This window comes from Bos mutus, chromosome 16 (assembly GCF_027580195.1).
Source record: "Bos mutus isolate GX-2022 chromosome 16, NWIPB_WYAK_1.1, whole genome shotgun sequence".
NCBI lineage: Eukaryota > Metazoa > Chordata > Mammalia > Artiodactyla > Bovidae > Bos > Bos mutus.
Window position 1 is genome coordinate 34,647,690 of NC_091632.1, and position 26,308 is coordinate 34,673,997.

General features: G+C 58.4%; 1 protein-coding gene and 1 long non-coding RNA gene across 8 annotated transcripts in view; one reads left to right on the top strand and one right to left on the bottom strand.

Moving 5' to 3' along the window:
- Window positions 1–26,308, top strand: part of AGRN (agrin) — a 39,350-nt gene that overhangs the window by 6,986 nt on the left and 6,056 nt on the right. Inside the window, exons 1-24 of one of the 3 annotated variants that reach the window (XM_070384994.1) lie at window positions 13,201–13,431; window positions 14,010–14,057; window positions 17,560–17,775; window positions 18,100–18,324; window positions 18,413–18,637; window positions 18,823–19,029; window positions 20,090–20,308; window positions 20,383–20,577; window positions 20,669–20,869; window positions 20,952–21,100; window positions 21,187–21,292; window positions 22,000–22,116; window positions 22,203–22,367; window positions 22,523–22,666; window positions 22,773–22,897; window positions 22,997–23,102; window positions 23,195–23,527; window positions 23,607–23,744; window positions 24,201–24,328; window positions 24,465–24,579; window positions 24,659–24,778; window positions 24,967–25,314; window positions 25,432–25,624; window positions 25,733–25,948. In XM_070384994.1, coding sequence (XP_070241095.1) covers window positions 13,284–13,431; window positions 14,010–14,057; window positions 17,560–17,775; window positions 18,100–18,324; window positions 18,413–18,637; window positions 18,823–19,029; window positions 20,090–20,308; window positions 20,383–20,577; window positions 20,669–20,869; window positions 20,952–21,100; window positions 21,187–21,292; window positions 22,000–22,116; window positions 22,203–22,367; window positions 22,523–22,666; window positions 22,773–22,897; window positions 22,997–23,102; window positions 23,195–23,527; window positions 23,607–23,744; window positions 24,201–24,328; window positions 24,465–24,579; window positions 24,659–24,778; window positions 24,967–25,314; window positions 25,432–25,624; window positions 25,733–25,948 — 4,187 coding nt within the window. In that variant the 5' untranslated portion in view covers window positions 13,201–13,283. Of the gene's footprint in view, window positions 1–13,200; window positions 13,432–14,009; window positions 14,058–17,559; window positions 17,776–18,099; window positions 18,325–18,412; window positions 18,638–18,822; window positions 19,030–20,089; window positions 20,309–20,382; window positions 20,578–20,668; window positions 20,870–20,951; window positions 21,101–21,186; window positions 21,293–21,999; window positions 22,117–22,202; window positions 22,368–22,522; window positions 22,667–22,772; window positions 22,898–22,996; window positions 23,103–23,194; window positions 23,528–23,606; window positions 23,745–24,200; window positions 24,329–24,464; window positions 24,580–24,658; window positions 24,779–24,966; window positions 25,315–25,431; window positions 25,625–25,732; window positions 25,949–26,308 lie in introns of those variants that run through there. The other 2 variants (XM_070384993.1, XM_070384992.1) reach the window with 2 other exon arrangements.
- LOC138991256 (uncharacterized) lies at window positions 1,651–13,198 on the bottom strand. 5 transcript variants are annotated; one of them, XR_011467233.1, is made up of 4 exons: window positions 12,663–13,058; window positions 9,875–9,968; window positions 9,121–9,200; window positions 1,651–8,757 (listed from the first exon to the last, which is right to left on the bottom strand). It is a non-coding gene; the product is annotated as an uncharacterized lncRNA (long non-coding RNA). The 5 variants fall into 5 exon arrangements; XR_011467230.1 differs by lacking the exons at window positions 9,121–9,200; window positions 9,875–9,968 and having other exon boundaries at window positions 1,651–3,525; window positions 4,070–8,757; window positions 12,663–13,198; XR_011467232.1 differs by lacking the exon at window positions 9,875–9,968.

Here is a 26,308-nt window from a genome sequence, read left to right on the forward strand (position 1 = left end):
ACCACAGTGGGGTGGAAGACAGCTGCTGAAATTGACCTCTCTCCTGCCCCTGCCCCCCAAGTCCTTTGCCTTCACCAGAAGGCCCAGGCCAGCTGCCCTCCCTCCCAGCCCAGAGGCCTGAACTGCTCTGCTGGCCCCAGCAACCCCCTCAGCATTGGGATAGGGGAACTGTGGCTCCCCACACAGGCCCCTGAGGCCCAGCCCAGCAAGCTGGGGGCTGCAGGCACAATCCCTGAAGTAGCCCCAATAGCACTTAACACTCCAGAGTCCCAGGAAGCGCCCACCTCTCACAAAGAGAAAAAGGGATCTCAGAAATGAGAGTTAGTGACAGCTACCCTGATGAGATTGACCCAGCTCATCAGAGAGTACTGTGTCCCCATAGGCTACAGGGGGCTCAGGAGGGATCTGGGCCCTATTCTAGGCTGTGGCTGGGAACCGGGGAGGGGTGACCTGGCCTCTGGTGGAGCTTCCAATGGGGACGGAAGCTCCCCTCAAAGGGGCCTCTCCCTCCAGAGCAGATCCTGAGAACTTCCTCTGAGGAAGGCCCCCTGCTAGGGGCTGGTTACAGCTGGACCTGGGAAGGGGAAGATGGTCCCTCCCACCTCCCCTCCCACTGAGGCATGGGAGGGGCAAGCTCTCTTTCCTCACAGGCAGCCGGCTGTTTCCAGCTGTGTGGCCTGCACATGTGTGTGTGTGTACATTTGTATGCACGTGTGCCTGCAACCTCAGGTGTACCAACCACCACACAACAGTTCTGGTTGAAACTCCAGCTGGTGGCCTGTGGTTCCTGCCACCCTTGTATCGCAGGCCTCAGCCTGGGGAGGGGACCCTGCAGATGCTCTGCCAATGGGATGGTAGCCGGCAACCTTGGCTTGTGTCCCAGAGTTCTGGGAACAGGGCTGTGGGCCCTCTGTGGGTGCCGTCTCCTGCCTGCTGCCCCAGTGTCCAGCTGTGCTCCCCTCCCACCACCCCATCCCCGGCAGAGAGCTGGGCCCCTCCTCCTGTGGGCTCTGCCGCTGGGTTTCTCAATGCCAGAGATGGAAGGGCTGCATTGAACAGGAAGAGTCCCTGGGGTCACTTGGGTTCCCTGTCCCCTCACGCCTGCTGGACCCTGTGTCTGGCTAAGTTAGGGAGCAGGGCAGGTCAGGAGAGGTGGGTCTGCCTTTGATGTGAGGTGGGCCTGAAGCTCCCTACCTCTCCTCTTAGCAACTTCCTCTGCACTGCCCCCTCTGCATACCAGGCCCAGAAGCAGGCAACCTGTTGTGGCTCCCTGAGGCACCTGTCCCTCTGGCAACAGGTACATGATTTCTATGTACATTGGGGAGAAATAAAGGCACAACATCTGGGCCAGATTATGGCCTGTCCTGACCCACAAGTGGGGAAAGGATGTATGTCCACCCCTGTTCCTAGAGGGGGGGAAGTGAAGCTTGCTAGAGTCCACTCGTGAATCCAGCCATCAGTTCCTTCCTCACCCACCCGTCCACGCAGGACCTAGCAGCAGGCCCTCACAGGACCACTAGAAGGGCTGCTGCAGCTACCCACGCGGCTCTCTCCTGTCTGGTCGGTCTTTCTGTCCCTTTGTTCCCAGCTTCTCTTGGTTCCAATGTTGTAGCCACGCGTTCTGGGAAACACACTCACTCAGAAGCACAATGCAGATAACGGAGTGCAGTTTATTACACCGGCGGGCCCAAGGCAGAGTCTCCTCTTAGCCAAGGACCCCGACCAGTTTTTCTGAAAACCTTATATACCCTAAGTGTACGTGCCCAAACCCACCTCCCCAAATTCCCTGAAACTAGTCTGAACAGAGGAAAAGAAAGATACAGTCAAAGTTAACCTGTGATTCATATGCCTTAAGCCTAGGTAGTTAACAGTGGACCATTATTAATAGGCCTGTGATCATACCCCAATAAGCATAATAGAATTTATGATTCTATGCGGTTACACAGATAATTAGGGTATTCTTTAGGTAACAGAGAGTCTAGGAACGAGCCCTGGGGCTCTTCCATCCGGAGGGGTCTGGTTTTCCAGTTGGTGTGTCGTTTCCATAGATACTGGGCATATAGCTCAAAGTCCACAGTCTGGCCCAAGATGGAGTCCTGCTTTCAAGATGGAGCCTGTTCTGTCTGTTCCCTCCTTCATCCCTCCTCTTCATGCTCTTAACTCATAGTATGAGCATCATTCATAGGGATTTATTGCACCCTGACTCTCCGACCTCCAGTTTGGGAGAACGACATCAACCTTTGGGTTACAGAGTTCATAATACATTGTAAAATAAAGGGTCCACAAAGCAGAACTATGAAGGCAACTATAACAATGGTAAATATAGTTTTCCACCAATCACCCTTCACCCAACATAGGACCGAAGTCCAAAAAGGAAGATGTATCAGACATAACTTTTACCTGACCTTTCATGTCATCTAGGGTAGCTGATCTATAGCCAGATAAATCAGGAATATACACACAACATTCAACTTTAATTATAGCACAGGTCCCTCTTTGTACTGAAACTGTGGTCAATCTCAAGATGATAGCAGCAAGTCCTTGTAGCAGCAGTTGATTGTAGAACTTCATCTCTGTTTCTTCTTTAAGATGATCTTGGTTTCATGGGGATCAGAGGGGTCCCTCTGCGCAGTCCACTCGGCGTCCTCCGGGTCTGCATGGTATGCTCTCTTCAGCCTCATGTGGAGGATCCAGGGAGTGACACCTGCAACTTTAACTGCAGTAGGGCTGGTTAGAACAACAGCATATGGACCCTTCCAGTGTGGGGCCAAGGAGTTGTGTTTCCAGTCCTTGACCACACCCGATCCCTGGGCACAAATTCGTGAATCTGTTCCCCAAGGGGGAACGGCACCTTTTCTTGTACAAACTTAGTTACCTGATTTATTACCTTACCCAGTTGTTCCATCTGCTGTGAAATCTCATCTCCCCTTACCTGAGGCAAATTTGTTGACACCTGTTTTATTATGGGAGGGGGCCTCCCATACACAATTTTGTACAGAGACGAGCCATGGGACTGTGGGGTCATCCTGAGTCTGAGCAGACCCGTCAGAAACAAGTCCACCCAGGAACCGTCAGTCTCCAAGATCCACTTGGAGAGTGTCTCTTTAAGTGTCCGGCTGGTTCCTTCCACCATCCCAGAACTCTGGGGCCTATATGCTGTATGTAATTTCCACTTGATGTTTAAAGTTTTGCTTACTTGGTTATACTAAAACAGCTACAAAAGCCGGGCCATTGTCCGATCCAATGCTGGTAGGAAATCCAAATCTGGGAACTATCTCCCTAAGCAGGCACCGGGCTACTTTTGATGCTCTTTCAGTGAGGGTAGGAAAAGCTTCTACCCATCCTGAGAACGTACATACTGTGACCAGCAGGTAATGGTAGTGTCCGTGAGGTTTCATTTCAGGGAAGTCCACTTCCAGGTGTTCAAAGGGCAGCGTGCCTTTTACCTGAATTCCTGCAGGTTTCTGTCTGTGCCAACAGGCAGCATTGGCCTGTAAGCAGGCAGTGCAGTTCTGAGATTTTGTCCTGCATGGGGAAGAGAGGAGGGGAACAAAGAAATAGTTTCAAATTATCTCTTCCAGTTTATCATGGCATAGATGGGTCGCTTGGTGTGTTTGGCTTACCAGAGTGGGTGCCAGCTCCTCTGGTACCCATAATTTGCCACTTGGCAATTCCCACTATCCCTTTTCAGTCTTGATGGCCCCTTCTGCTTTGGCTAGTTGGTTTTGAGCTTCAGTGTATTTTGGAGAGTCTAGTGTTAGCTCAGGTAGCTCCGCCAATATGAAAGCTTTAACAGGGGCTTCACTTGTCACCCCCAAGCCCTTGGCTGCTTGTTTAGCGGTCTTATCTGCCAGTCTGTTCCCTGAGCCCGGGGAGTATCCTCTTTTTGACGTTCTCAGCAGTGTATGACTGCAATCCTTTCTGGTTCCCAGGCAGCATCTAATAGGGTCTTAATTTCTTCCTTATTTTTTATCTTTTTCACTAGCTGTCAAAGGCCTCTCTCCTTATACAGAGCCCTGTAGTGTGGCAAAAGCATACCTGGAGTCTGTGTCAAGGTTTGTCTTCTTACCTTTTGACAGCTGGAGGGCCTGGATTAGAGCATATAGTTCAGCCTGTTGAATGGAGCAGTGTGATGGCAGAGAGGGAGCCTCAACAATGGTTTCTTCTGTGACCACTGCATATCCTGACAGTCATTGTCCTTGTTTCACCAGGCTGGTGCTATTGGTGTACACGACCGAATCTGGGTCCGGGATTGGCTGGTCTCTCAAGTCAGGTCTGCTGGCATATTTCCTTGCGATCATGTGAGGGCCCACCTTCTCCCACAGGAAGGAGAGTGGCCAGATTCAGGGCCTGACAAGGCTCAGTAGTAACATGGGGGTTCTCACATAACAGTCCCTGGTACTGAGTAATCTGGGATGTTGACAGCCATTTATGGAGGTCCCCTTGCAGGAGAGTGTTGACCTCATGTGGGACTTTTACAAACAAATCTTGGCCCAAAGTCAGCTTGGTTGCATCCTGGACCAGTAAGGCAACTGCAGCAACTGCCCATAATCATCCCAGCCACCCAGTAGCAACACTGTCCAGCTGATTAGAGGTAAGTCACAGGTCTGTCCCATGTCCCCATAGTCTGGGACAACACTCCTATAGCCACCTTGTCCTTTTCAGTCATGTAAAGAGTAAATGGCTTAGCAAGGTCTGGCAGGCCCAAGGCGGGTGCTGATGTAACTGTACTGGGTTTGAGTTTTATTACCACTGGGACTTGTTTTGCAAGCCTGGGGGGGTTGTCTTCTGCCCAGACCTCAGGGAATTGTTGAGTTAACTCTCTCTCTTGACCATTGAGCCTGTCCGGTTTCCCTTCTGGGAGATCGTGCAATCTCCCTTCATCTTGAGGGGTTACTGAGAGGAAGAGTAAATAGGTGGTTAAGCCCACTCGAACAGTGGGTCTTTCTTGGGGAGACAGTGACTTGTTCCCCCAATTTAGACAGCAAGTCTCTTCCTAACAAAGGTACTGGGCATTCAGGGATGTATAAAAACTCATGAGTCACTTGGTGTCCCCCCATCTGACATTTTCAGGGTAGGCTAGAGACACAAGGCTGCATTTATCACCATCTGAGACCCAGCAGCCTCTGGCTGGGTCTATTGGCGTATAAAGTCTATAGGCCTCGCATAGTCTTTCGCAGAACTCAGGGTGATTCGCTTTCCCTTTGAATCACTTCAGAGGGTTTTGTAATACTTATAGCTTTTCGGGCCCCCCTCTTGAGACCTTGTAAAATAGCCACCCGATAACTCTCCAGGTGGCCCCTCCCTTCCTCTGTGTTACAGTCCCAATTGGGCCTCTCATCCGGGGTGGCTAGTTCTGCCCACCGCTGCGGGTTTGCGGTACCCTCAGGTGCCATTTCGGAGAAGGCAATGGCACCCCACTCCAGTACTCTTGCCTGGAAAATCCCATGGACGGAGGAGCCTGGTGGGCTACAGTCCATGGGGTCGCTAAGAGTCGGACACGACTGAGCGACTTCACTTTCACTTTTCACTTTCATGCATTGGAGAAGGAAATGGCAACCCACTCCAGTGTTCTTGCCTGGAGAATCCCAGGGACGGGGGAGCCTGGTGGGCTGCCGTCTCTGGGGTCGCACAGAGTTGGACACGACTGAAGCGACTTAGCAGCAGTAGCAGCAGCAGCAGGTGCTATTTTTCTTAACCATTTTCTGGCCTCAGTTAGGATCCTGTGTCTTTCCTCAGTGCTGAAAAGGGAGACTAGTAGTTGGATTATGTCATCCTATGTAGGGCGGTGGGTTCGAAAAATAGTCTCCAATAGCCTAATCACGGCTTGTGCTCCCCGGAGTACGGTGGAGCGTGTCTCTGCCAGTTTAATATATTCGTAGAGGAAAATGGCTAGTAATAATAGGCTACAGGGGCTGATGGTAGTGCCCCATGTGTCCTGAACTGGAGGCTGTTGTAGCTTTCTAAGGGGCATCTGTAGTGGGGTTCTTTCCCCCTGTTCCTTGGTGGAGTGCAGCCTCTAATTGCTGTGTTTTGTCCCCCTTCCCATCAGTACTCACCGGGAGAGGTGGATACAATCTAGGAGGTCCAGCTGAGGTGGAATTCTGGGGACATTGACCAGAGGTCTCCATTGCTGGGATTGGAGCCTGCCGAAACGGCAGCTCTACGAACTCCGGGAGAGCTGGTGGAAGAGCAGTGGCTGCTGCAGGAACTTCACCTGGCCCTGGATGGGGCAGTAAGGTGGCCTCCGGTCCTGGTGGAGCACTGGGAGGCAGGCGTGTCATTATCCAGTATGGGGGAGGGGTCAGGTCATTTCCGTCCAAATCCTGTAAAATCTCCTTTTTTATCATCAGTCAATTTTTGTGCCATTAATATTTTCCCCTTTCCCTTCTGGATATAGAACCTTGTCCAAGTAGGAGGGTCTTGAGCTAACCCTAGCCATGAGTCAATATATGGATATTGATCCAGGTGTCCAGGCTCTCCTGTGATTACTGTATAGACGGCTTCCACTATTTTTAAGTTCATGGTGTTCTCTGGTGGCCATCCTACTCCCATAGGGGGCCATTCGACCTCACAGAGTATGTGGAGGCGGTTAGGCTTCATCTTCACCCCGTTCAGTTCAGTTCAGTTGCTCAGTCGTGTCCAACTCTTTGCGACCCCATGAATTGCAGCATGCCAGGCCTCCCTGTCCATCACCAACTCCTGGAGTTCACTCAGACTCACCTCCATCAAGTTGGTGATGCCATCCAGCCATCTCATCCTCTGTCATCCCCTTCTCCTCCTGCCCCCAGTCCCTCCCAGCATCAGAGTCTTTTCCAGTGAGTCAACTCTTTGCATGAGGTGGCCAGTCTCCTCCAAATCCCTTCTTTAAATTTTTAATCATGCACTCCAATACAGTTGCCTTAGATTCACTTCCCCTCATCTTGCTTACCTTCTCGGACCTTCTACTTTTCCTTTCGTTCTGTCTACGAAGTTCTCAGTACCCTATGTACTTCTGATATTTCCACTCAATGACACTTAAATTGCCATTCTGCCACCTTCCTAATTGGGGTGAGAAGAGCCTTACCTGCCAGATCCCAGAGGGAGAAGGGGGATTGGCGTGTCTTCACCTGCCGGTCAGCACAACCAAACCAGAACACCACGTGATCCAAGATTGTTTCTCCCTTAACTTTTAAAGTCCATTCTGCCTTGGTGGGCTTGATCAGGTGCGGATGAAAATACAGATGGGTTAAATATCCCATGTCCCAGGCCATCTCTGGAAAAGCCAATTCGTACTCACTTATGTATCCCCCTCCTATCCTGAGAATTCCGAGGGGGTCAAGAATTTCATAGCAGATGGGACATCTCCTTGGGGAGGGCAGAATACGAGCACACAGAAACCAAGTTTCTTCTCCTAAAAATCCCCTGGCAATTGCTTGGTAATAATTTTCCCCAAGATGGCATGGACACCACCTCCTAAATGACCTTCACAAGTTTCCTTCCTAAGCCCTAACACACTCGTCAACCTGTGTACCAAGCAATCGTTGCCACCTGCCTATTCCAGGCTCCTGTGGGTCTGTGCCCCTTCTAGTCCCTCCCAGGGCGGTGATCAGGCCCCCTCTTCCACCTTGCTGGGTGGGTTCCTCCTCACCTGAGCACTCAGTTCCCCTGCTGCCATCCACTACCTGCTAACATGAAAGGTCCGGGCATTGAGAAGCAGAATCCTTCCAGAAGGGCGAGGTGCCTTCCCCCCTCTAGAAGATTTGAGCCACAAGGCCTCAGAGTAGTCCCAAATGGGACTTGTCTCCTCAAAGTGAGGAGTTTCCCGGCCAACGCACCAAATGTTGTAGCCACACGTTCTGGGAAACAAACTCACTCAGAACGACAATGCAGATAGTGGAGTGCAGTTTATTACACCAGCAGGCCCAAGGCAGAGTCTCCTCTTAGCCAAGGACCCCGACCAGTTTTTCTGAAAACCTTATATATCCTGGGTCGGGAAGATCCCCTGGAGAAGGAAATGGCAACCCACTCCAGTACTCTTGCCTGGAGAATCCCATGGAGGGAGGATCCTGGTAGGCTACAGTCCATAGGGTCGCAAAGAGTCAGACACGACTGAGCGACTTCACTATATACCCTAAGTGTATGTGCCCAAACCCACCTCCTCAAATTCCCTGAAACTAGTCTGAACAAAGGAAAAGAAAGATACAATCAAAGTTAACCCTTGATTCATATGCCTTAAGCCTAGGTAGTTAACAGTGGACAATTATCAATAGCCCTGTGGCATACCCCAATAAGCATAATAGAATTTATGATTTTATTTGGTTACACAGATAATTAGGGTATTTTAGGTAACAGAGAGTCTAGGAACGAGCCCTGGGACTCTTCCATCCGGGGGGTCTGGTTTTCCAGTTGGTGTGTCGTTTCCATAGATACTGGGCATATAGCTCAGAGTCCACAGTTCGGCCCAAGATGGAGTCCTGCTTTCAAGATGGAGCCTGGTCTGTCTGTTTCCTCCTTCACCAATAGGTGTCTGTCTGCCACTCCTCTTCATCTTGACATCCAGCTGGTCAATACCTCCAAGAAGCACCGCCCCCCAACTCAGACCTTTGTGCTGGACTGTGCATCTCTCTTGGCCTGGCCATGGCCCTCAGCAGGAATACAGGGTCTCCTGACTCACCGGCACTGACCACACCTGGGTGCCACCCTGGCTCCTCCAGCTTTCTGTTTCCTCCTAGACATGGGCAGGACCTGGCCGAAAGAGATGGATTTGGGGCTGTCCTAGAGGGGAGGGACAGAAGGTATGGATCAGCTAGCTCCACCCCATCCCCTACCTCAGGGGTCCCCAACCCCGAGGCCATGGACCGCTACTGGTCAGTGGCCTGTTAGGATTCAGACCACACAGCAAGAGGTGAGGGGTCGGAGTGCTGGTGAACAAGCGAAATTTCATCTGTGTTTACAGCTGCTCCCCATTTTGGCATTACCAGCTGAGCTTTGCCTCCTGTGAGATCAGTGGCGGCATAATGAACGTAATGCGTCTGAATCATCCCCAAGCCTCTCCCCACCCAACTCCAAATTCGTGGAAAAACTGTCTTCCACAAAACTGGTCTCTGGTACCAAAAAGGTTGGGGACAGCTGCCCTACCTTTGATTTCCCTGGTGGCTCAGACGTATCTGCCTACAATGTGGCAGTCCTGGGTTAGATCCCTGGGTCGGGAAGATCCCCTGGAGAAGGAAATGGCAACCCATTCCAGTACCCTTGCCTGGAGAATCCCATGGATGGAGGAGCCTGGTGGGCTCTACCTTTTCTCCAGGTGTCTACTACCCCCTCCTCTGTTCGGCTGGCGCCCCCTGGTGGCTGAAGCCTGTCTTGGCAGGCGTCCCGGCCCTGGGTTCCCCAGGCCTGCGGGTCTGGCCTTGGCCCTTGTTTCCCTGAGACCTCACCAGGCTGGCTTCTGGTCTCGTGCAGTCTCCTGAGCTTGTTTTTACTGGGCCTCTGTAGTTGGCTCTGCCTGGATGTGCAAATCCCTCGACCCCATCCTTCGGGTCTCTGTACAGTCATCCCCCACGTAGATGCTGTGATCTAGGGCAATCTCTGCTACAGGGTAACCTTCCAGGGGCAAAGAGCTCACCCGACTCGGCACCTGCCTCCTGCACTGAGCCCACCCCCGGAGGAGTTTGGCCGGGGCCGGGCAGGATGAATGCTGAGTAATGAAGGAGGAGGGGTGCCGGGGTCAGCGGCCGCTGCCCTGCGACCCAGCCCCAATTCTTCCACAAGCTCTCACTTAATGCCACCTCCCGACAGCGCGGGCTAACCAGCAGTGTGGGCCCTGCCCGGGGCTCGTGGGTGGGCATACAGCCCGCGGACTCAAGTGGGCCCCTCCCGGCCTTAGCCTCACCTGAGGGGGCGATCGGGGCCGGGCTGCACGCCGCCTCCTTCCCAGCTGTTGGCCCCAGTCCAACAGCGACGTCCCGCTGTGAAACGCCCATTGTCTGCTGAGGCCGAGGGGGAGGGGATGGCCCTGAGACCCGACTCTAGGAGGCTGGGGGAGGGGGCCGCCCTGCCCCATCCTCTTCCCCTCCCCCGCCAGGGCGGCCAGACACCTGTGGCTGGAGGCCGCCTGGCACTCGACTGTTGGATACACTTTACACACTAGCGGGGTACCCTCGAGGGCCCAGGAGTGGAGACTGGTGGAGGTCCCCACAGCAAAGGTGTGTGCGCATGCGTAGAGTGTGTCTGCTGCCGGGAGGGCGGTGCCACCCCACTCCCACCCCATCCTTTTGGAGCGCGCCGGCCCCTCCCCTACGGAGCGAAAGGGATCAGAGGGAGGCCAGTAGGTGGGACTTCATATTCTCTGTGGACTTCGTTCCCGGTCTTCCTCGCAGGGCAAGGGAAGCGTCTGGAGGGGCCCAACCACACGCGTGTATGTGGGGGTACACCCGATGTGTGCTGTGTGGATGAGGGGCAAATTTTGCATTGCATGAAGGTGTGCAGTGTGTATGCACACAGGTGTGTGTGTGACTGCACAGTGCCTGTGCAGACTTGAGTGAGTGGTTGTACGTATGTCCGCATATGGGAGACCTGGAACATGGAGTGTGTGTGTACACGTGAGCAGTAGCATGTTGCTGTGTTTAAGCCTGGAGAGGGTCTGATTCTTGGCTTGGTTTATCCTCTCTTCCCGGGACCTAGCCTGCGTGGGCCGGTCAAGGCTGAATGACTTTGAGTCTGGAGATCCCAAAATAGCCGGAGTAGCCTGAGCCCCCCTCCCCCTCGACTGGATCTGAGGCCTCAATGGCCCTTTGTGTCTCTGAAGGCATCCAACCCCTGTAGGGGCTCAGACTGGAGCTGAAAGGGACCAGGCTGCATGTGGTTGCCTTTACCCCAGGCCAAGCCCGACAGGGCACCCAGCACCACCACCATGGGAGCATCTAAGGCCAGCCCATTTGCGGGCAGATTCCAGGATCTCTGCCTGGGGGAGGCTTCCCCGCTCCCGCCCCCCCATCCCAGGCCTTACCCCTCCCACATTCTGGTTCCCTCCCATGGCCCACCCATGATGCTCCACAGCTGCAGTGGCAGCAGCAAATAGGGCTCCTGTACAGGCATGTGTTCAGTGGGCAAGTCCATGGTTTAACTCGTAGCACTGACTGTGGACCCCTCCCCAAATCAAGGGATCAGATTGCAGTCCTAGGGGGGCTGCAGTGAAAAGTAAACGGGAAATGTGTCACTGCCTGAACTCACCACACCATGTTCTGGGCTCTGGGCCAAGCCCTGCCTGGAGGAGATAAAAAGTCAGACCCTGCCCTGGGTGCTCCCAGTCTGGGGCACCGCCAGTATCAGTGTGGTGTGGGCAGTGCCAGGGTGAGGTGAGAGGGTGGGAGGCCCCTCTGAGGAGAGAGTGAGGACAGCCAAGGGCAGGGTCTCCAAGTAGCCTGACTGATTGCTGCTCTGGGTGCATTGTCGCTCTTTGTGTATTGGCTTTTCCTGCAAGTTTCAGTAGAACCCTAGGTTCCAGGGCTTCTCTGCCGTGGGTGATGGGGGATCCGGACAGGGTGGGCTGACCCCGCTGGGGTTTGGCAGCAGTGTGCCGGGCCGTGGGACGGAAAGGAGTCCAAGGAGATGGACCTGACAGAACTGAGAGCTAGCTGGCAGGTGGTTGTCCCAGCCGAGGATGGTTGGGGGGTGTGAAGACCCCACCTGACGAGGAGGGAGTGAGCGGGCTGTGTGTGGGAGAACTCCAGGGACGTGATCGTGAGGCGACTGGACACGTGGTGGGGAGGACGCGAGTGCCAGGTGGGCTGCGCGCCCTGGCCCGCTGTGACGTCACGGTCCCGACTTTCCCGGACTGCCTCTGGGGGGCGCTCCGGGCCTGGGACCGGGCTTGGAGCCCCGGCTATTTGCATAACGCTTATTTACATGGGACTCATTTGCATGATCCTCTTTCCTTGCGGACTCAAGTTGGGAGTGCGGGGATAATTTGAGGTGCTGATGTCAGTTCAATTTGAGGTGCTGATGTCAGTTCCTAGGGTGGGTGGCCCACCCTCTGAATTGAACCCAGCCCAATTCCCACCTGTGTATATGTACTTGGAGATGCTACCCCCACAGTACCAGGGTGGGGCCAGCAGAAGCAGAGACATTAACACGCACCCGCGGTGACACGCAGCCTGCAGCCCAGAATCGGGTCTTTGGTGCAGGCCGAGCCCCGCTGCGGGGACTCAGACAGACACTCCGCCGCGCCGTCACTCACACGCACAAGACAGCCCAACCGGTTGGGAGCGGGAGGGAACCCGTCCCTGTCCCGCCCCACTCTCGCCCACCTACTCGCACCCTCTCTGCAACCCCCCCACCCCACCCCCACACCTGTGTCTCCAGCTCCAGCCTCCGCTCCCTTTCATCTCCCACCCCGACCCCCGGCTCCCCAGCCCGACCCTGCACCCTCCATAGCCTCAGCGCCCCACCTCTGCGCCCTCCCCGGACCCTGCTCCCTTCCAGCTCCGGTCCCCACAGCCGCCCCCCAGCACCCCCAGCCCATGCGTTCCCTTTTGTGCCGCCGCCTTCCAGTCCTCATCCGCCCCATCCTTCTTGCGGCGCAAGCCGCGACTCCCCGCGGACGCTGGGGTCCCCGGAGGCGTCTTCCTTTGTCTGTGCTCCCCGCCCTCGCTCAGCGGCGCCCCTCGCCCCTCACTCACCGCCTCAGCCCCGGCCTGGGCGCGGGGAGCGGGCGCGGCCCTCGGCAGCCGGCTCTTTCTTCTCTCCGGACGCGCGCTCGCTCCTCCCGCTCGCTGCCGTCGCCGCTCCCGCCTCTGCCGGGGACTGAGCAGCTGGGACCCGCCGCCCCGCGCCTAGCTGAGTCCTGGGCGAAGGGCCGATCACCGCTAGTCCCTCTCGGACCAGCCTCTCCCAGGCTGCCGGGCCGGCAGGATCCGGGGCTGTGGGACTACCGAGGCTGGCTCTGGGAAGACTGAGCACAGCTGGAGCCCGGCCGAGAGCTGCCAGAGCCTCTGGCCCAGGCCCTGACCGGTGTGGACAGCAGGGGTGGTGCTGGCCCTTGGTTGTTCCTCCGCCTCCCTCCGAGTCCAATTTTGGGATTCTGCTCCAGGAGAATTCTGCACACCCATTATGAGCCTCAAGGGCTGTGGAGGGGGCTGGTGCTTCCCACTCCCTGGCTGTGACTGGAGCTGAGCTTTGAGAATAGAGCGGCTGTCAACTGCCCCAGGGGTCCAAGAATGGAGAGAGTGGCACGGAAGAGGCCCAAGGGCACCCCGTGAGAAGCCCCACACCTCAAGAGTGGGGGCTGAGGAGCCTGGGTCATGCCTCCACTGCTGCTGGAGCGGGACCGCCGGCAGCGGCACGGGGTCTCCGTCCTGGTGCGGTATTTCATGATCCCGTGTAACGTCTGCTTGATCCTCCTGGCCACGGCCACGCTTGGCTTCGCGGTGCTACTCTTCCTCAACAACTGTATGTGTCTGCGGGTGTGACTGCCTCTTGGACCCAAGTGACCCTGCCTCTGCTGGCTGAGGTCCCCTTCCTCAGTCCAAAGATTAGGGGACAGGCAGGGTTACGGACAGGCCATTAGCTGCATCTTCTTGGAACACCATGGGTTGTTTTCTGAATGCCTGAGTCCCCAGAAACCTGTCCATGGGCTAGGGGGATGGGTGGGAGGATGGTGGCCAGCTCTCATCCTGAGCTGCATTGACAACTTTCTTTGGGATCTGGGGAGTTGGGGCAGCTGGTTACATTGGGAATAGGGGCTTTGGAAGGCCTTGGGGCTCATCTAAGGAATAGGTGGTGCCTACACCTCTGCCACTGGGCCTTCCTGACAGGTGTCAGGCCAGGATGATACAGCTGGAGGGGCAGAGAAGAGCCAAGGCCTCTGTCTTTGTCTACTGCCGGCCTTGGCCAGTCTTCATGACTCTGAGTAGAGCCAGGGGAGGGATGTGTGCAGGCAAAGGTGACAACCACCAGGTTGGACAATGGAACAGGCTAGGGAAGGACTGGCTCAGGGGGAGCTAACTTGAGATTTGTTGTTTTTCCAGACAAACCTGGGACCCACTTCACGCCAGTGCCCCCAACACCTCCGGATGGTGAGTAGGGGTTCACCTAGTGACAGACTGAACTTGGAACTCTGTGCCTGGATGGGCAGTGGCACTCTTGCGGGGAGGAGGGGGGGTCAGGAGCCATCCTTGGAGTATGTACAGCAGATGTGTTAGGAGTATCTGGAGCAGGAGGAGCCTGGAGGAGGAAACCTGAGGAGTCCATAGTAGTGGACAACAAAAGGAACGTGGAGTCTGGAATCCCTGGGCCTGGCTGCATCTTGGCCTCAAAGTTGGGACTGGAGCCCCCAGGTTGTAAGACAAGATGTGTGCAGAGGGGTTAGGGGGCTGGGGGCTCAGGGGCTCAGGGGGAGGGTCTCAGCAGGACCAGTGACAGCTGTTTGAGGAGAGATAGGGGGTTCTGTCCCTGGACTGAGCAGGCTGGGCCTGGCCTTTTTGCCCTGCTTTGTGGGCTGGGTCCCAGCCCCCTGGGTGCCTCCTGCTGTGCAGGCTGCTGTAATTAAGCTAATGTGAAAGCAGAGGAGAGGACGCTGTCAGTGCTGCAGAAGGGCAGGGGTGGATGGGGTCCTCTTGGGAGACAGGGGCGTTCCCAAGTTTGCTTTCAGTGCCTGGGAACCCTGCTGGGCAGGCAGCTGCCCAGGTCCACCGAAGTACACACACAGAGAGCCATCCATAATGGCATAATCCATGGGAAGGGGCAGGGCTGCACTGGACAGGGAGTTTGGGCCCAGGACTGTCTCCCATAATCTGTGAGCAAGAGGCCTGGAGCTGGTTGGATTTAAACACCCTCTGTCCCAGTATCCTCAGTCTCCTCTCCTCAAGCTCCAAGGCTTGCCATGTCTCACCTGCCATGTCTCTGCTTTCACACATGCACTGCCCCTCCCCACAGCCTTCTACGTGGGCCCCACACCTGCATTCTGAACTCATTCTGAACTCATCACATGTCTGGGGACAGCTACCCTCCCCCCAACCCCATGACCGTCGTCACTCCTCCTAGGCACACACACTGCACATTCTTGGCCACAGGCAGGGCTCAGGGCATCAGCTTCATCCTCCAACATACCCAAGTGTGGGGAGAGAGTTAAATATACCCGCTCTAACCAGAGGCTATAAAAAGCCACTGCCGCCTCCAGCATTGCATGTTGTGAGGGGGGCCTTGGGCAAGCAGGGAGTGAGGCTCCTGCAGGAGGCCAAGCCCCAGAGGTGACCCTTAAGGGCCATGCCACCTGCAAGTCTCTGGGCACTCCACCTGCCCTAAGAAGGGGCAATTTACATGACGAGGATGAACATTTCGGAGGACGAGGAATCTAGTGGTCATACAGAAGCACGTGTCCTTGGCCCAGGGGCTGGGACCTTGAGCAGTGTCTAGCTGAACCAGGGTGACCAGAGGGAGAGTGAGGCTTAAGCCCAAGGGCACAGACACAGAGCAGTTGAGAAGGGAGCCTGTGGTATAGTGAGGTGACCACGTCCTCAGCCATGGGGTCAGGATCCTGGGGGAGACCTTGATCAGCAGGTCTAGTTGAAGCCAAATAAAGCAGCCAGCCAGCCAGAGGAAGTGCCCATGGATTTGGCCTGGGGGACCCCAGGGCCTTAGGCAAGAGAGGGCTGAAGGTAAAAGGAAGTGCTGAGGGGAGAGAGAAGGAGATGGTTGAGATGGAAAGTGAAAAGAGGGGTCAGAGTGGACACAGTATTGAGCCTGAACAGAGGAGTGGCTGATGTGTTGGCAGCTCTTACAGCTGTGGTCCTCCAGAGGTTGACCCCCACAGAGTGGCATCCTGGGCCTCTGTGAGCCTTCGCAGGTATTGGCCTATTTAGCCTCACAACAACCCAGGGCGGGTAGGTTTATTGTCTCCATTCCTGGGAGGAGATGCTGAGGTTTGGCCAGGTGATAACTTGCCTGTAGTCACATGGCCGATGAATCTTGGCTCCAGGATCCGATGAAGGATCTGGGTGGTTGCCCATATGAGGTAGGGTTAGGACAGGGGTGTTGCAGGGACTTCGGGCTGGGATATCCATGCTGACCCCACTCTTGCCTCCAGCCCCTGTTCACTCAGCCTGTGTAGGGTGGGGGCAGGGACTCCCAGACAAAAACACAGGAGCCCAGGTGGGCTGTTGCTGTGGTGACAGCTCCAGCTTCCTATGTGGCTCCACCCTCCTTGGAATTGAGGGTACTTCCTCTTGCTCCACTTCCTGAGCCCCCTGGGAAGTGACGAGGGGGTGCACCCCTGCTCTCCATAATTTATTAATGATAACCAGACCCAATTAAACATTTATTAGATCCAGACAGCTGCAATCAGTAATGGGCCTACCCTGCCTGCAGGGTGTCATCCTGGGCAGGGGTCCTGAGGATTTCACCTGCCCCTGCCCTGACACTATGCTCAGGAGGGATTGTCCTGACGGCTTTGTAGCTCAGTGAGAGGATGTGCACTGGCAACACTACAAAGTCAGGAATTAAAATGTTTAAAGAGGGGATTTCCAGGTGGTCCAGTAGTTGACTCTGAGCTCCCAAAGCAGGTGGCAGGGGTTCGATCCCTGGTTAGGGAACTAAGATCCTGCATCCTGCACAGCCAAAAAAAAAGTGATAAAATGTTTACAGAAGAGAAGGGGTCTGCAAAGCCCTGTGTAGGCTTGGGTCCCTGAGGAGGTCATGCTGAATGTGATGTGGGGTGGCAGGACCTGAGGTGGGGGCTCAGGAGGACAGGTGGGGAAGGATGAGGTGAGTGAGTACAACGGGCCCCAGGGAAAGATTGCAGCTAGGAGGCCTAGGAGGGTAGGCAGGCCAGGAGCCACAGCAGAGCATGCCCCTGGGGAATGCTGGCTGGGGGGCATGGAAGATGGGGAAGTGGGCAGAGAAGGGCTCAAGTGGGGACAGTCCTGAGGAGAGGGGAGGCCTCTAAGAGAAGCAGGAGGAGGAAGGAGTGAGAAGAGTTAAGGAGCCCTGGAGCAGGCAGGGCACTGGGTCCTGGGCCAGGGTGGAGCATGCGACCGACCTCAGATACTCCCACCCCCTGTCCTACAGCTGAGTGACCTCAGGCCTGACCCTGAAAGGCAGGGGAGGTGGTCCCTGGGGAAGTGACAGGGGCCAGGTGTGGGGGTGGTCACTGGAGCAGTTCCCAGGGATGGGGTGGGGAGAACCAGGCTCTGAGGAGTAGGTCACAGTTGGATGAGGGGCGTCAATTCTGATGAGAAGGCGCTAATTCCCTGTGACAGAGTTGGCCTGGGGGCCGTCTGCTCTCTGTGTGGGGACTGGGTCAGGAGCAGATGCGATGCCCTTCCACAGTTGAGCAGAGAAGGCTCTGGTGGGAGAGCTCTGCGGGGCGGGGGAGGGGGAATTGATGAGAGGGGGAGGCTTGAGGCCCTGGCCACGATGGGCACACCAGGGTTCCTGTGAGCACTTGCACGAACATGGGTGGGCACGCATATGCAAGGTCTGGGCAGGTGTGCAGACATTGGTCCGTGTGCGTGATGACCGGAAGCCTGGAGGTGGCAGAGGCTCTTACCCATGCCCTTGCATCTTCCACCCCACACGCAGCGTGCCGAGGAATGCTGTGTGGCTTCGGCGCTGTCTGCGAGCCCAGCGCAGACGAGCCGGGCCGAGCCTCCTGCGTGTGCAAGAAGAGCTCCTGCCCCAGCGTGGTGGCGCCCGTGTGCGGCTCGGATGCCTCCACCTACAGCAACGAGTGCGAGCTGCAGCGGGCGCAGTGCAGCCAGCAGAGGCGCATCCGTTTGCTGCGCCGCGGGCCCTGCGGTGAGTGGGCGGGGCCCTGCGGTGGAGGGAACGTAGGGGTGGTTCCTGCGGTGAGGGGAAAGCGGGGGCGGGGCCTGTGGGGATGGGGGCGGTTCCCGCGGTGAGGGGAATGTGGGGGGCGGGGGCGGGGCCTGTGGGGATGGGGCTGGGGCCTGCGGTGAGGGGGGTTGCAAAGGGCTGGGCAGGGGCGGGGCCTGTGTGGATGGGGGTGGGGCCTGCGGTGAAGGGTTGCGAAAGGCTGGACCGGGCCTGTGATGAGCGGGTATGCAGAGGGCCGCTGGCCAATGTACGGAGGGCCGCTGGCCCACCTTGCTCTGCCCGCAGGGACCCGGGACCCCTGCTCCAATGTCACCTGCAGCTTTGGCAGCACCTGTGTGCCCTCTGCGGATGGACTGACAGCCACGTGCCTGTGCCCTGCCACGTGCCTGGGGGCCCCGGAAGGCCCTGTGTGCGGCAGCGACGGCAGTGACTACCCCAGCGAGTGCCAGCTCTTACGCCACGCCTGTGCCCACCAAGAGAACATCTTCAAGAAGTTCGACGGTCCTTGCGGTGAGCGCTGCCCTGCGCGTGTAGCCCGACCTCCCTCAGTGTGTGCACACAACCGGCAGTGCCCTGACCTCCATCTTCCTGCCCCCAGACCCCTGCCAGGGCTCCCTCAGTGACCTGAGCCGTACCTGCCGTGTGAACCCACGCACGCGGCGGCCGGAGATGCTCCTGCGACCAGAGAGCTGCCCTCCCCGTGGGACACCTGTGTGTGGGGACGACGGGGTTACTTACGATAATGACTGCGTCATGGGCCGAACAGGGGCTGCTCAAGGCATCCTCCTGCAGAAAGTGCGCTCTGGCCAGTGCCAGCCTCGAGGTGGGCGGCTCCTGGGGCAGGGCCCCTTCCTGGGACTCTGCATGACCCAGGGACCTACTTGTCCCCACCTTCCCCTCAGGTCTCCTGGGTCCCCAGTGATCACCCCATGTGCCCATGGAGCCCCTACCCATCCCAGGGAGGTCTGTTGTGGTTCTCTTACTCTTCTGATCTCCCTGGTCCCCCAGACCAGTGCCCGGAGCCGTGCAGATTCAATGCCGTCTGCCTGTCCCGCCGAGGCCGCCCCCGCTGTTCCTGTGACCGCGTCGTCTGTGACGGGGCCTACAGACCTGTGTGTGCCCATGACGGGCACACGTATGACAATGACTGCTGGCGCCAGCAGGCCGAGTGTCAGCAGCAGCGTAGCATTCCCATGAAGCACCAGGGCCCGTGTGGTGAGCATGCAGGCGGGCTCCGTGCTGGGAGCAGGCTGGTCCGGCGGTCCACGCTGCCTGTCATCACATGCCATTTCCATGCTGAATCATGCTCCTCCTGGGCTGGGGGCGAGAGCTGGTCACTCTGAGGAGGGCTGGCAGGGCTTTTGTCTGTCGGCGGGCTCTGGGGGGTGGGATCTGTCAGGAAGTTGGCTGCAGCACCTGGGGGGATGTTGGGTCCAAGGCTGGTGTCTGTGGGCAGTCTCCTTGGTACCTGCCTGGCAGCTCTCAGGTCTTCTGGGTCCCACGCTCTTGGGAGACACAGCCACCTTAAAGGCAGAGTCTCAGCGGAGCTTCAATGGGGCAGGAATGGGCAGAGAGCGTGTCCTACGTGCACTGGGGCTCTGCCCACCTCTCACTCCGTCCCCGTCAGTTGGTCTGTCCATCTTTCTGGTCTCTCTTTCTGCGTCTGTATCCTCTCCTCTGCCCTCCCTTCCCTCTTGGCTCCACCTCTTGTGTCTTCCAGCCTGACCTGCTGGCAGGATGAGGTACCGCGCCTGCCGCCAGGAGCCCACAGCCCGAGGTCTGCCCCCCGCGCGGCAGGGGGGGGGTGGCTCGCTGCTGCCTGGCCTTGTGGTCCTCAGAGCAAGTGGACAGACACCTCCTCCCCCGTGTGGCCCTGGGTGTGGCTCTGGGTTGCAGACTCCTCCACCCACAGAGAGACTCCCCCCTGCACATGCATGGGTCCCAGGGGTGTGTCAAGGGTCAGAGGCCTAAGCGGGCTAGTAAACCTGGCCCTTCTATACCCCACTGAAGTCAGTCAAGAAACTCTTGTGCTAGAGGGCAGCCCCATCCCACACTCATACAGGGGCCCAGGGCCGTTTGGGTCTGTGTCCCTGTCCATGTCTCTCCTGTGTCTGTCCCTTTCTCTGCTGTGTCCTGTGCATCTGGTCCTTCTCCTGGTCCACTCTTCCTCCACCATCCCCACCCTGGGTGGGGGTCTGCTGCCTGGGGCTAGGGGCTTTGTGCATTGCCTAGGAGAGCAGGTGGAGACCTTGCTGAGTGCCCATGTCCTCCCCAGACCAGTCCCCATCCCCATGCCGTGGGGTGCAGTGTCCATTTGGGGCAATGTGTGCTGTGAAGAATGGGGAAGCCGAATGTGCGTGTCCGAAGGCGTGTTCAGGCGTCTATGACCCTGTGTGTGGCAGTGATGGCATCACATATGGCAGTGCGTGTGAACTGGAAGCTACAGCCTGTGCCCTTGGGCGGGAGATCCGAGTGGCTCGCCGAGGACCCTGTGGTCAGTGGTGGATTAGTGGGCCTGGTTGTGGGGAGGCCATCCCTGTCACCATGGTGATGGAGTCTTCTCCCCAGACCGCTGTGGGCAGTGCCGCTTTGGAGCCCTGTGTGAAGCTGAGACCGGGCGCTGTGTGTGCCCCTCCGAATGTGTGGCCTCAGCCCAGCCTGTGTGTGGCTCTGATGGGCGCACGTATGCCAGTGAATGTGAACTACACGTCCACGCCTGCACACACCAGATCAGTCTGCACGTGGCCTCGGCTGGTCCTTGCCGTGAGTGGAGCTGGGTATACCTGGTGGGTTGTGATCCCGTGCGTCCTTCACCCGGTATCCACTGACCCCCTTCTGGCTCTGCCTTCTCTAGAGACCTGTGGAGACACAGTGTGTGCCTTTGGGGCTGTGTGCTCAGCGGGGCAGTGCGTGTGTCCCCGGTGTGAGCGCCCTCCACCCGGCCCCGTGTGTGGCAGCGATGGCGTGACCTATGGCAGTTCATGCGAGCTCCGTGAGGCTGCCTGTCAGCAGCAAACACAGATCGAGGAGGCCCGGGCGGGGCCGTGTGAGCAAGGTATGCTGGTGGGCAGCTGGGGTGGGCTGGTGGGTGCCAGCCTTGGCCGGGACCCCAAGGTGACCTGGCCTCCTCCCTGTAGCTGAGTGTGGCTCCGGAGGCTCAGGCTCGGGAGAGGACGGCGAGTGTGAGCCTGAGCTGTGCCGGCAGCGAGGTGGCATCTGGGATGAGGACTCGGAGGACGGGCCATGCGTCTGCGGCTTCAGCTGCCAGGGCGTCCTGAGGAGCCCGGTGAGCATCCCCCGTAACCCGGCTCTGATTGGGCAGTGAGGCAGGGGCCATGGCTGCCCACACCTGCCCTGATGCCCTTCCTCCAGGTGTGTGGCTCGGATGGAGTCACCTACCGCACCGAATGTGAGCTGAAGAAGGCCAGGTGTGAATCACAGCCAGAGCTGTATGTCGTGGCCCAGGGAGCCTGCCGTGGTGAGTGAGCGTGTGGGTGTGTTCGGCTGCAAGTGGGCACATGTGTACATGCTTAAAGGTACATGTGCCTATGGGTATGAGGGAAGTGGGAGTCTGTGTATTGTTCGAAGTTGTTGTGTGTGTGCTGTGGTGGGTGTGTGTGAACATGTGTGTTGTGTTTGAAGTGTGCAGTTTTGGTGCATATCTGCATTCATGCAACTGTGGTGTGTGGATGTGTGTGCCTGCTGCTCAGCAAGTGTTCGCTGAGCACCTACTGTGTGCGAGGGCAGCCGTGAACCAGTGAAGTGCACCCATTCAGCACTTTCTCTTATGGGAGGAAACTGATGGTGACAGGCAGTCATATCTTTGTGCATGCACAAGTGCTCCTGTGTGTGTCTGCATGCGGGGGATGTGCTGAGTGTGTGTCCTGCCACCTTGCGAAGGCTCACTAATCTGAGTGTGGCTCTGGTTGTACGTGTGTACACAGGGCTTCACATCCAGAATCTGTGGTGTCTTGTGTACTGCTGGTCTTTTGCATGTAGATATTCTCTTTCTTGTATGTTGTATGAGGTTCTCACCTGTGACCCAAGCTGCAGTCCAGAGGCTCCAGTGGGAATTGGCATCAGGAGGGCTGAGTGGTGATGGCTGGGGAGGTTGAGGCGGAGTAGTCACACCCAGGTTGGGCATCCAGTCCTGCCTGGCACCTAAGCCCCTGCCCCTCCCTGCAGGCCCCACTTTGGCCCCGTTGCCACCTGCGATTCCCCTGCACTGTGCTCAGACCCCCTACGGTTGCTGCCAGGACAACATCACTGTTGCCCAGGGTGTTGGCCTGGCTGGCTGCCCCAGTGAGTACCCGAGCTCAGCCCTGCCCCATTGCCACGCGGAGACATGCGACTGACTGCAGTGACCCTGTCTTGCCCTGGCCTTGCAGGCTCATGCCAGTGTAACCCACACGGCTCCTACGGCGGCACCTGTGACCCTGCTACAGGTCAGTGCTCCTGCCGCCCGGGTGTGGGGGGCCTCAAGTGTGACCGCTGTGAGCCTGGCTTCTGGAACTTCCGTGGTATCGTCACTGACGGCCGGAGCGGCTGTACCCGTGAGTGACAGGGCCCATGGTCAGTCCCTAGCTGAATGCTCCTGCCTGTCCACCCTGTCCCCGTGTCCCTTGTCCCATCTGGCAGGAGCTGGGTCAGGCTCCGGAGCCCATGGAGAAGCCAGCACAGACCTAAGCCTCCTCCCCCTGCCTCCCAGCCTGCAGCTGTGACCCCCGGGGTGCCGTGCGGGACGACTGTGAGCAGATGACTGGGCTATGTTCCTGTAAGCCTGGGGTGGCCGGGCCCAAGTGTGGGCAGTGTCCAGATGGCCGTGCCCTGGGCCCTGCTGGCTGTGAAACAGGTGAGGACCAGATCTGGCACTGCCCCAGGCCCCTCTGCTCGGGGGTAGATCTGTCGTAGGGATGGGGCCTCCTGAGCCAGTGGAGTCTCCTGTGTCTGTGCTCCAGACTCTTCGCCACCCACGACCTGTGCTGAGATGCTTTGTGAGTTTGGGGCATCCTGTGTGGAGGAGGCTGGCTCTGCCCACTGCGTGTGCCCAACACCCACCTGTCCAGGGGCCGATGCTACCAAGGTGAGGGATGGAGAATGTGGAGGGTGGCAGGAGTGGGGCGGGCCCCCCCGGAGTGGGGCGGGCCCCCCCTACCCTCTGCATCTTTGCCCTGTGCCTCAGGTCTGCGGGTCAGATGGAGTCACTTATGGCAATGAGTGCCAGCTGAGGACCATCGCCTGCCGCCAGGGCTTGGAAATCTCTATCCAAAGCTTCGGCCCCTGCCAGGGTGAGGCCTTACCCACTGCCCCAGACTGACCAGGAAGGCCTGACTGTGCTCTGACCCTGGGCCCTGCCACCTGGGTTCTCCTCTCCTCACAGAAGGCATCACTTCTGGTCCCCATCTGACATCCGCATCTGTGGCTCCCTCAGCACTTGACCTGAACAAGGCACCATTGCCGCCCCCCAGCGCCTTGCCCCTGGCTCCCAGCAGTACCCGCCACAGCCAGCCCACTTCTCGAGCCTCATCACAACCTTGGACCATGGCCAGCATCCCCAGGACCACTGCAAGGCCAGTGCTGACCATGCCTCCCATGGCCCCCTCCCCGGCAGCCAGCCTCGTCACCTCTGCCTTCGGCGAATCTGGCAGCGCTGATGGGAGTGGTGACGAGGAGCTGAGTGGTGACTTGGAGGCCAGTGGGGCTGGCTCAGGAGGTGAGCATGGGCTCTGGGACCTGGGGGCAGGGCCCAGGAGGACTGCACCTGCAGCTGGGCTCAGACTGTACCTCCCCAGGACTTGAGTCCCCGGAAAGAGACAGTGCTGGGACCCCTGGGCTACCCATGGAAAGGGCTTCCTGCTACAACTCGCCTATGGGCTGCTGCTCAGATGGCAAGACACCCTCCCTGGACGCAGAGGGCTCTAACTGTCCTGGTGAGTAGGGGTCCGGGGGCCAGGGTGGAGTGTGAGGCGTGGCCTAGCCATGGCTAGAGACGCCATCTCTCCTCCCAGGCCACAGACCTGCCCAGCAGGTGGGCACCCAGGGTTTGTGGTCTTCTGATTTTATTAATAGCACACATGTGCCAGTGGTCCTGGGGATTCAGCACAAGCACATATGTGTGTGTTCTCGGCCCCTGCACACATGTGGGTGCCCAGGACCCCATGGCTAACGTGTTTTTCCTGTTGCAAGCCGGCCTGGGGCACTGCTCCAAGGAGTCTGCCTGGTAACCAAAGCCAGCCCTGCCCTGGGGTCCCCACTAACCTCATGACCATCTGACTAACCGCCACCTGCCCTGCACCCTGCGTGGCTTGCTGCTGGGGCCTATGCCCATGGCTGGTTCAGAAGCCAGGCAGGTGCCAGGCAGGACCTCACTGGCCCCTCCTCTGCAGCCACCAAGGTGTTCCAGGGTGTGCTGGAGCTTGAGGGGGTCGAGGGGCAAGAACTGTTCTACACGCCGGAGATGGCAGACCCCAAGTCTGAGCTGTTTGGGGAGACTGCCAGGAGCATTGAGAGCGCAGTAAGTGTGGGGCTGGGGTTGCAGCCCTGCCAAGCCACCAGCCTTTCTCTAGGACTGACCAAAAGAAGCACTGGGGGGTGGTCCCCAGCTCCAGCCTGGGCAGCCTCCCAGAGCCTAACTCACTCCCCACCAATAGCTGGATGACCTCTTCCGGAACTCCGACGTTAAGAAGGACTTCCGAAGTGTCCGCCTACGGGACTTGGGGCCAGGCAGCTCGGTCCGGGCCATTGTGGAAGTGCACTTTGATCCCAGTGAGCCCCCACCCTGGTCCCCCTCGGGGGGTGGAGGGGCACCCTAGGCTCCACCACACTCAGGGTTGCTCCTCCCCAGCCACAGCCTTCAGGGCGTCTGACGTGGGCCGGGCCCTGCTCCGGCAGCTCCAGGCGTCCAGGCGCAGGTCCCTGGGCGTGAGGCGGCCTCTGCAAGAACATGTGCGGTTCATGGACTTCGGTGAGTGCCTGGTCCGGCACTGCCGTGGCTTGTTCCCTCCCTGTGCCCCGCCTGCCCACAGGGCCCCTGCGCCTGTGGATCGTAATGTGTTCCCTCCCCTCAGAGGGTTCCCACCTTCCTGTCCCCCCATCCCCTCACTGCCCTGGGGACCCTTCTCTTTCTGGGTCCTGATGGCATCCCCTCCCCAGACTGGTTTCCTGCATTCTTCACGGGAGCCACCCCAGCTGCAGCCACGGCCAGAGCCACCACGGTGGCCCGCCTGCCACCTTCAGCTGCAACCCCTCGGGCCCACTTTCCCAGTCACACAAGCCGGCCCGTCAGCAGGACCACACCTCCCGCGACCACGCGCCAGCCCCCCACCACTGCCCCTAGTCGTGTGCCTGGACGCCGTCCCCTGCCCCCAGGCACCCAGCAGCCCCGAAGGCCCTGTGATTCCCAGCCCTGCCTCCATGGGGGGACCTGCCAGGACCAGGGCTCGGGTGCAGACTTCACCTGCAGCTGCCCAGCAGGCACGGGGGGTGCCGTCTGTGAGAAGGGTAAGGTCTTCCATGCCAGAGAGGGACAGGGAAGCAGAGGGGGCCAGGGCGGGGTGAGGGGCGGGTTGGACTTTGTGGCCCCCATGCCCTTCACTGGCCCTTCCCTGTCTCCTGCAGCCCTGCACCCCTCCGTGCCAGCCTTTGGGGGCCACTCCTTCCTGGCCTTTCCCACCCTCCGTGCCTACCACACCCTGCGCCTGGCGCTCGAGTTCCGGGCGCTGGAGCCCCAGGGGCTGCTGCTCTACAACGGCAATGCCCGGGGCAAGGACTTCCTGGGACTGGTGCTGCTGGGAGGCCGTGTGCAGTTCAGGTGGGTGGTGGGTGGTGGGGGTCAGAGGTGGGGGTTAGGGGCGGGGGACAGGGCCAGGCAGTGGTCCTGGCTCCATTTGGCTGTCCTGAGTGCCTGCTCCTGCCCCAGGTTCGACACAGGCTCAGGGCCCGCGGTGCTGACCAGCTCCGTGCCCGTGCAGCCCGGCCGGTGGCATCGCCTGGAGCTGTCTCGGCACTGGCGCCAAGGCACTCTCTCCGTGGACGGTGAGACTCCTGTTCTGGGCCAGAGCCCCAGTGGCACTGACGGTCTCAACCTGGACACTGATCTTTTCGTGGGTGGCGTCCCTGAGGATCAGGCTTCCACGTGAGCATGGAGGAGGGTGGGGTGGCCCCAACCAGAGACCCCCCCCCAACCTTGGCTCTGATACCCAGCAGGTACCCCAGATGCCTTGAGGGTGGCATCCAGTAGGTCCAGGCTCCCTGTGGGATAACACAGGGGTGGAAGGATGGGCATGGACAATTGCTGTGACCCTGGGCTCAGCCCCAACCCTTGACAGTGACCCTGATTCTGTCTTGATCCTGAGGACCCAGCTGCAGTGTGACCACCAAGGAGGGGCTGGGCTGGCCTTGACCTTTAGTCCCATCACTTGACTCTCAGCCCAGCCCCCTCCTGATTCTGTCCTGTTTGTGGGACTGCCCGTCTTATGAGCAGGCTATGGGGTGG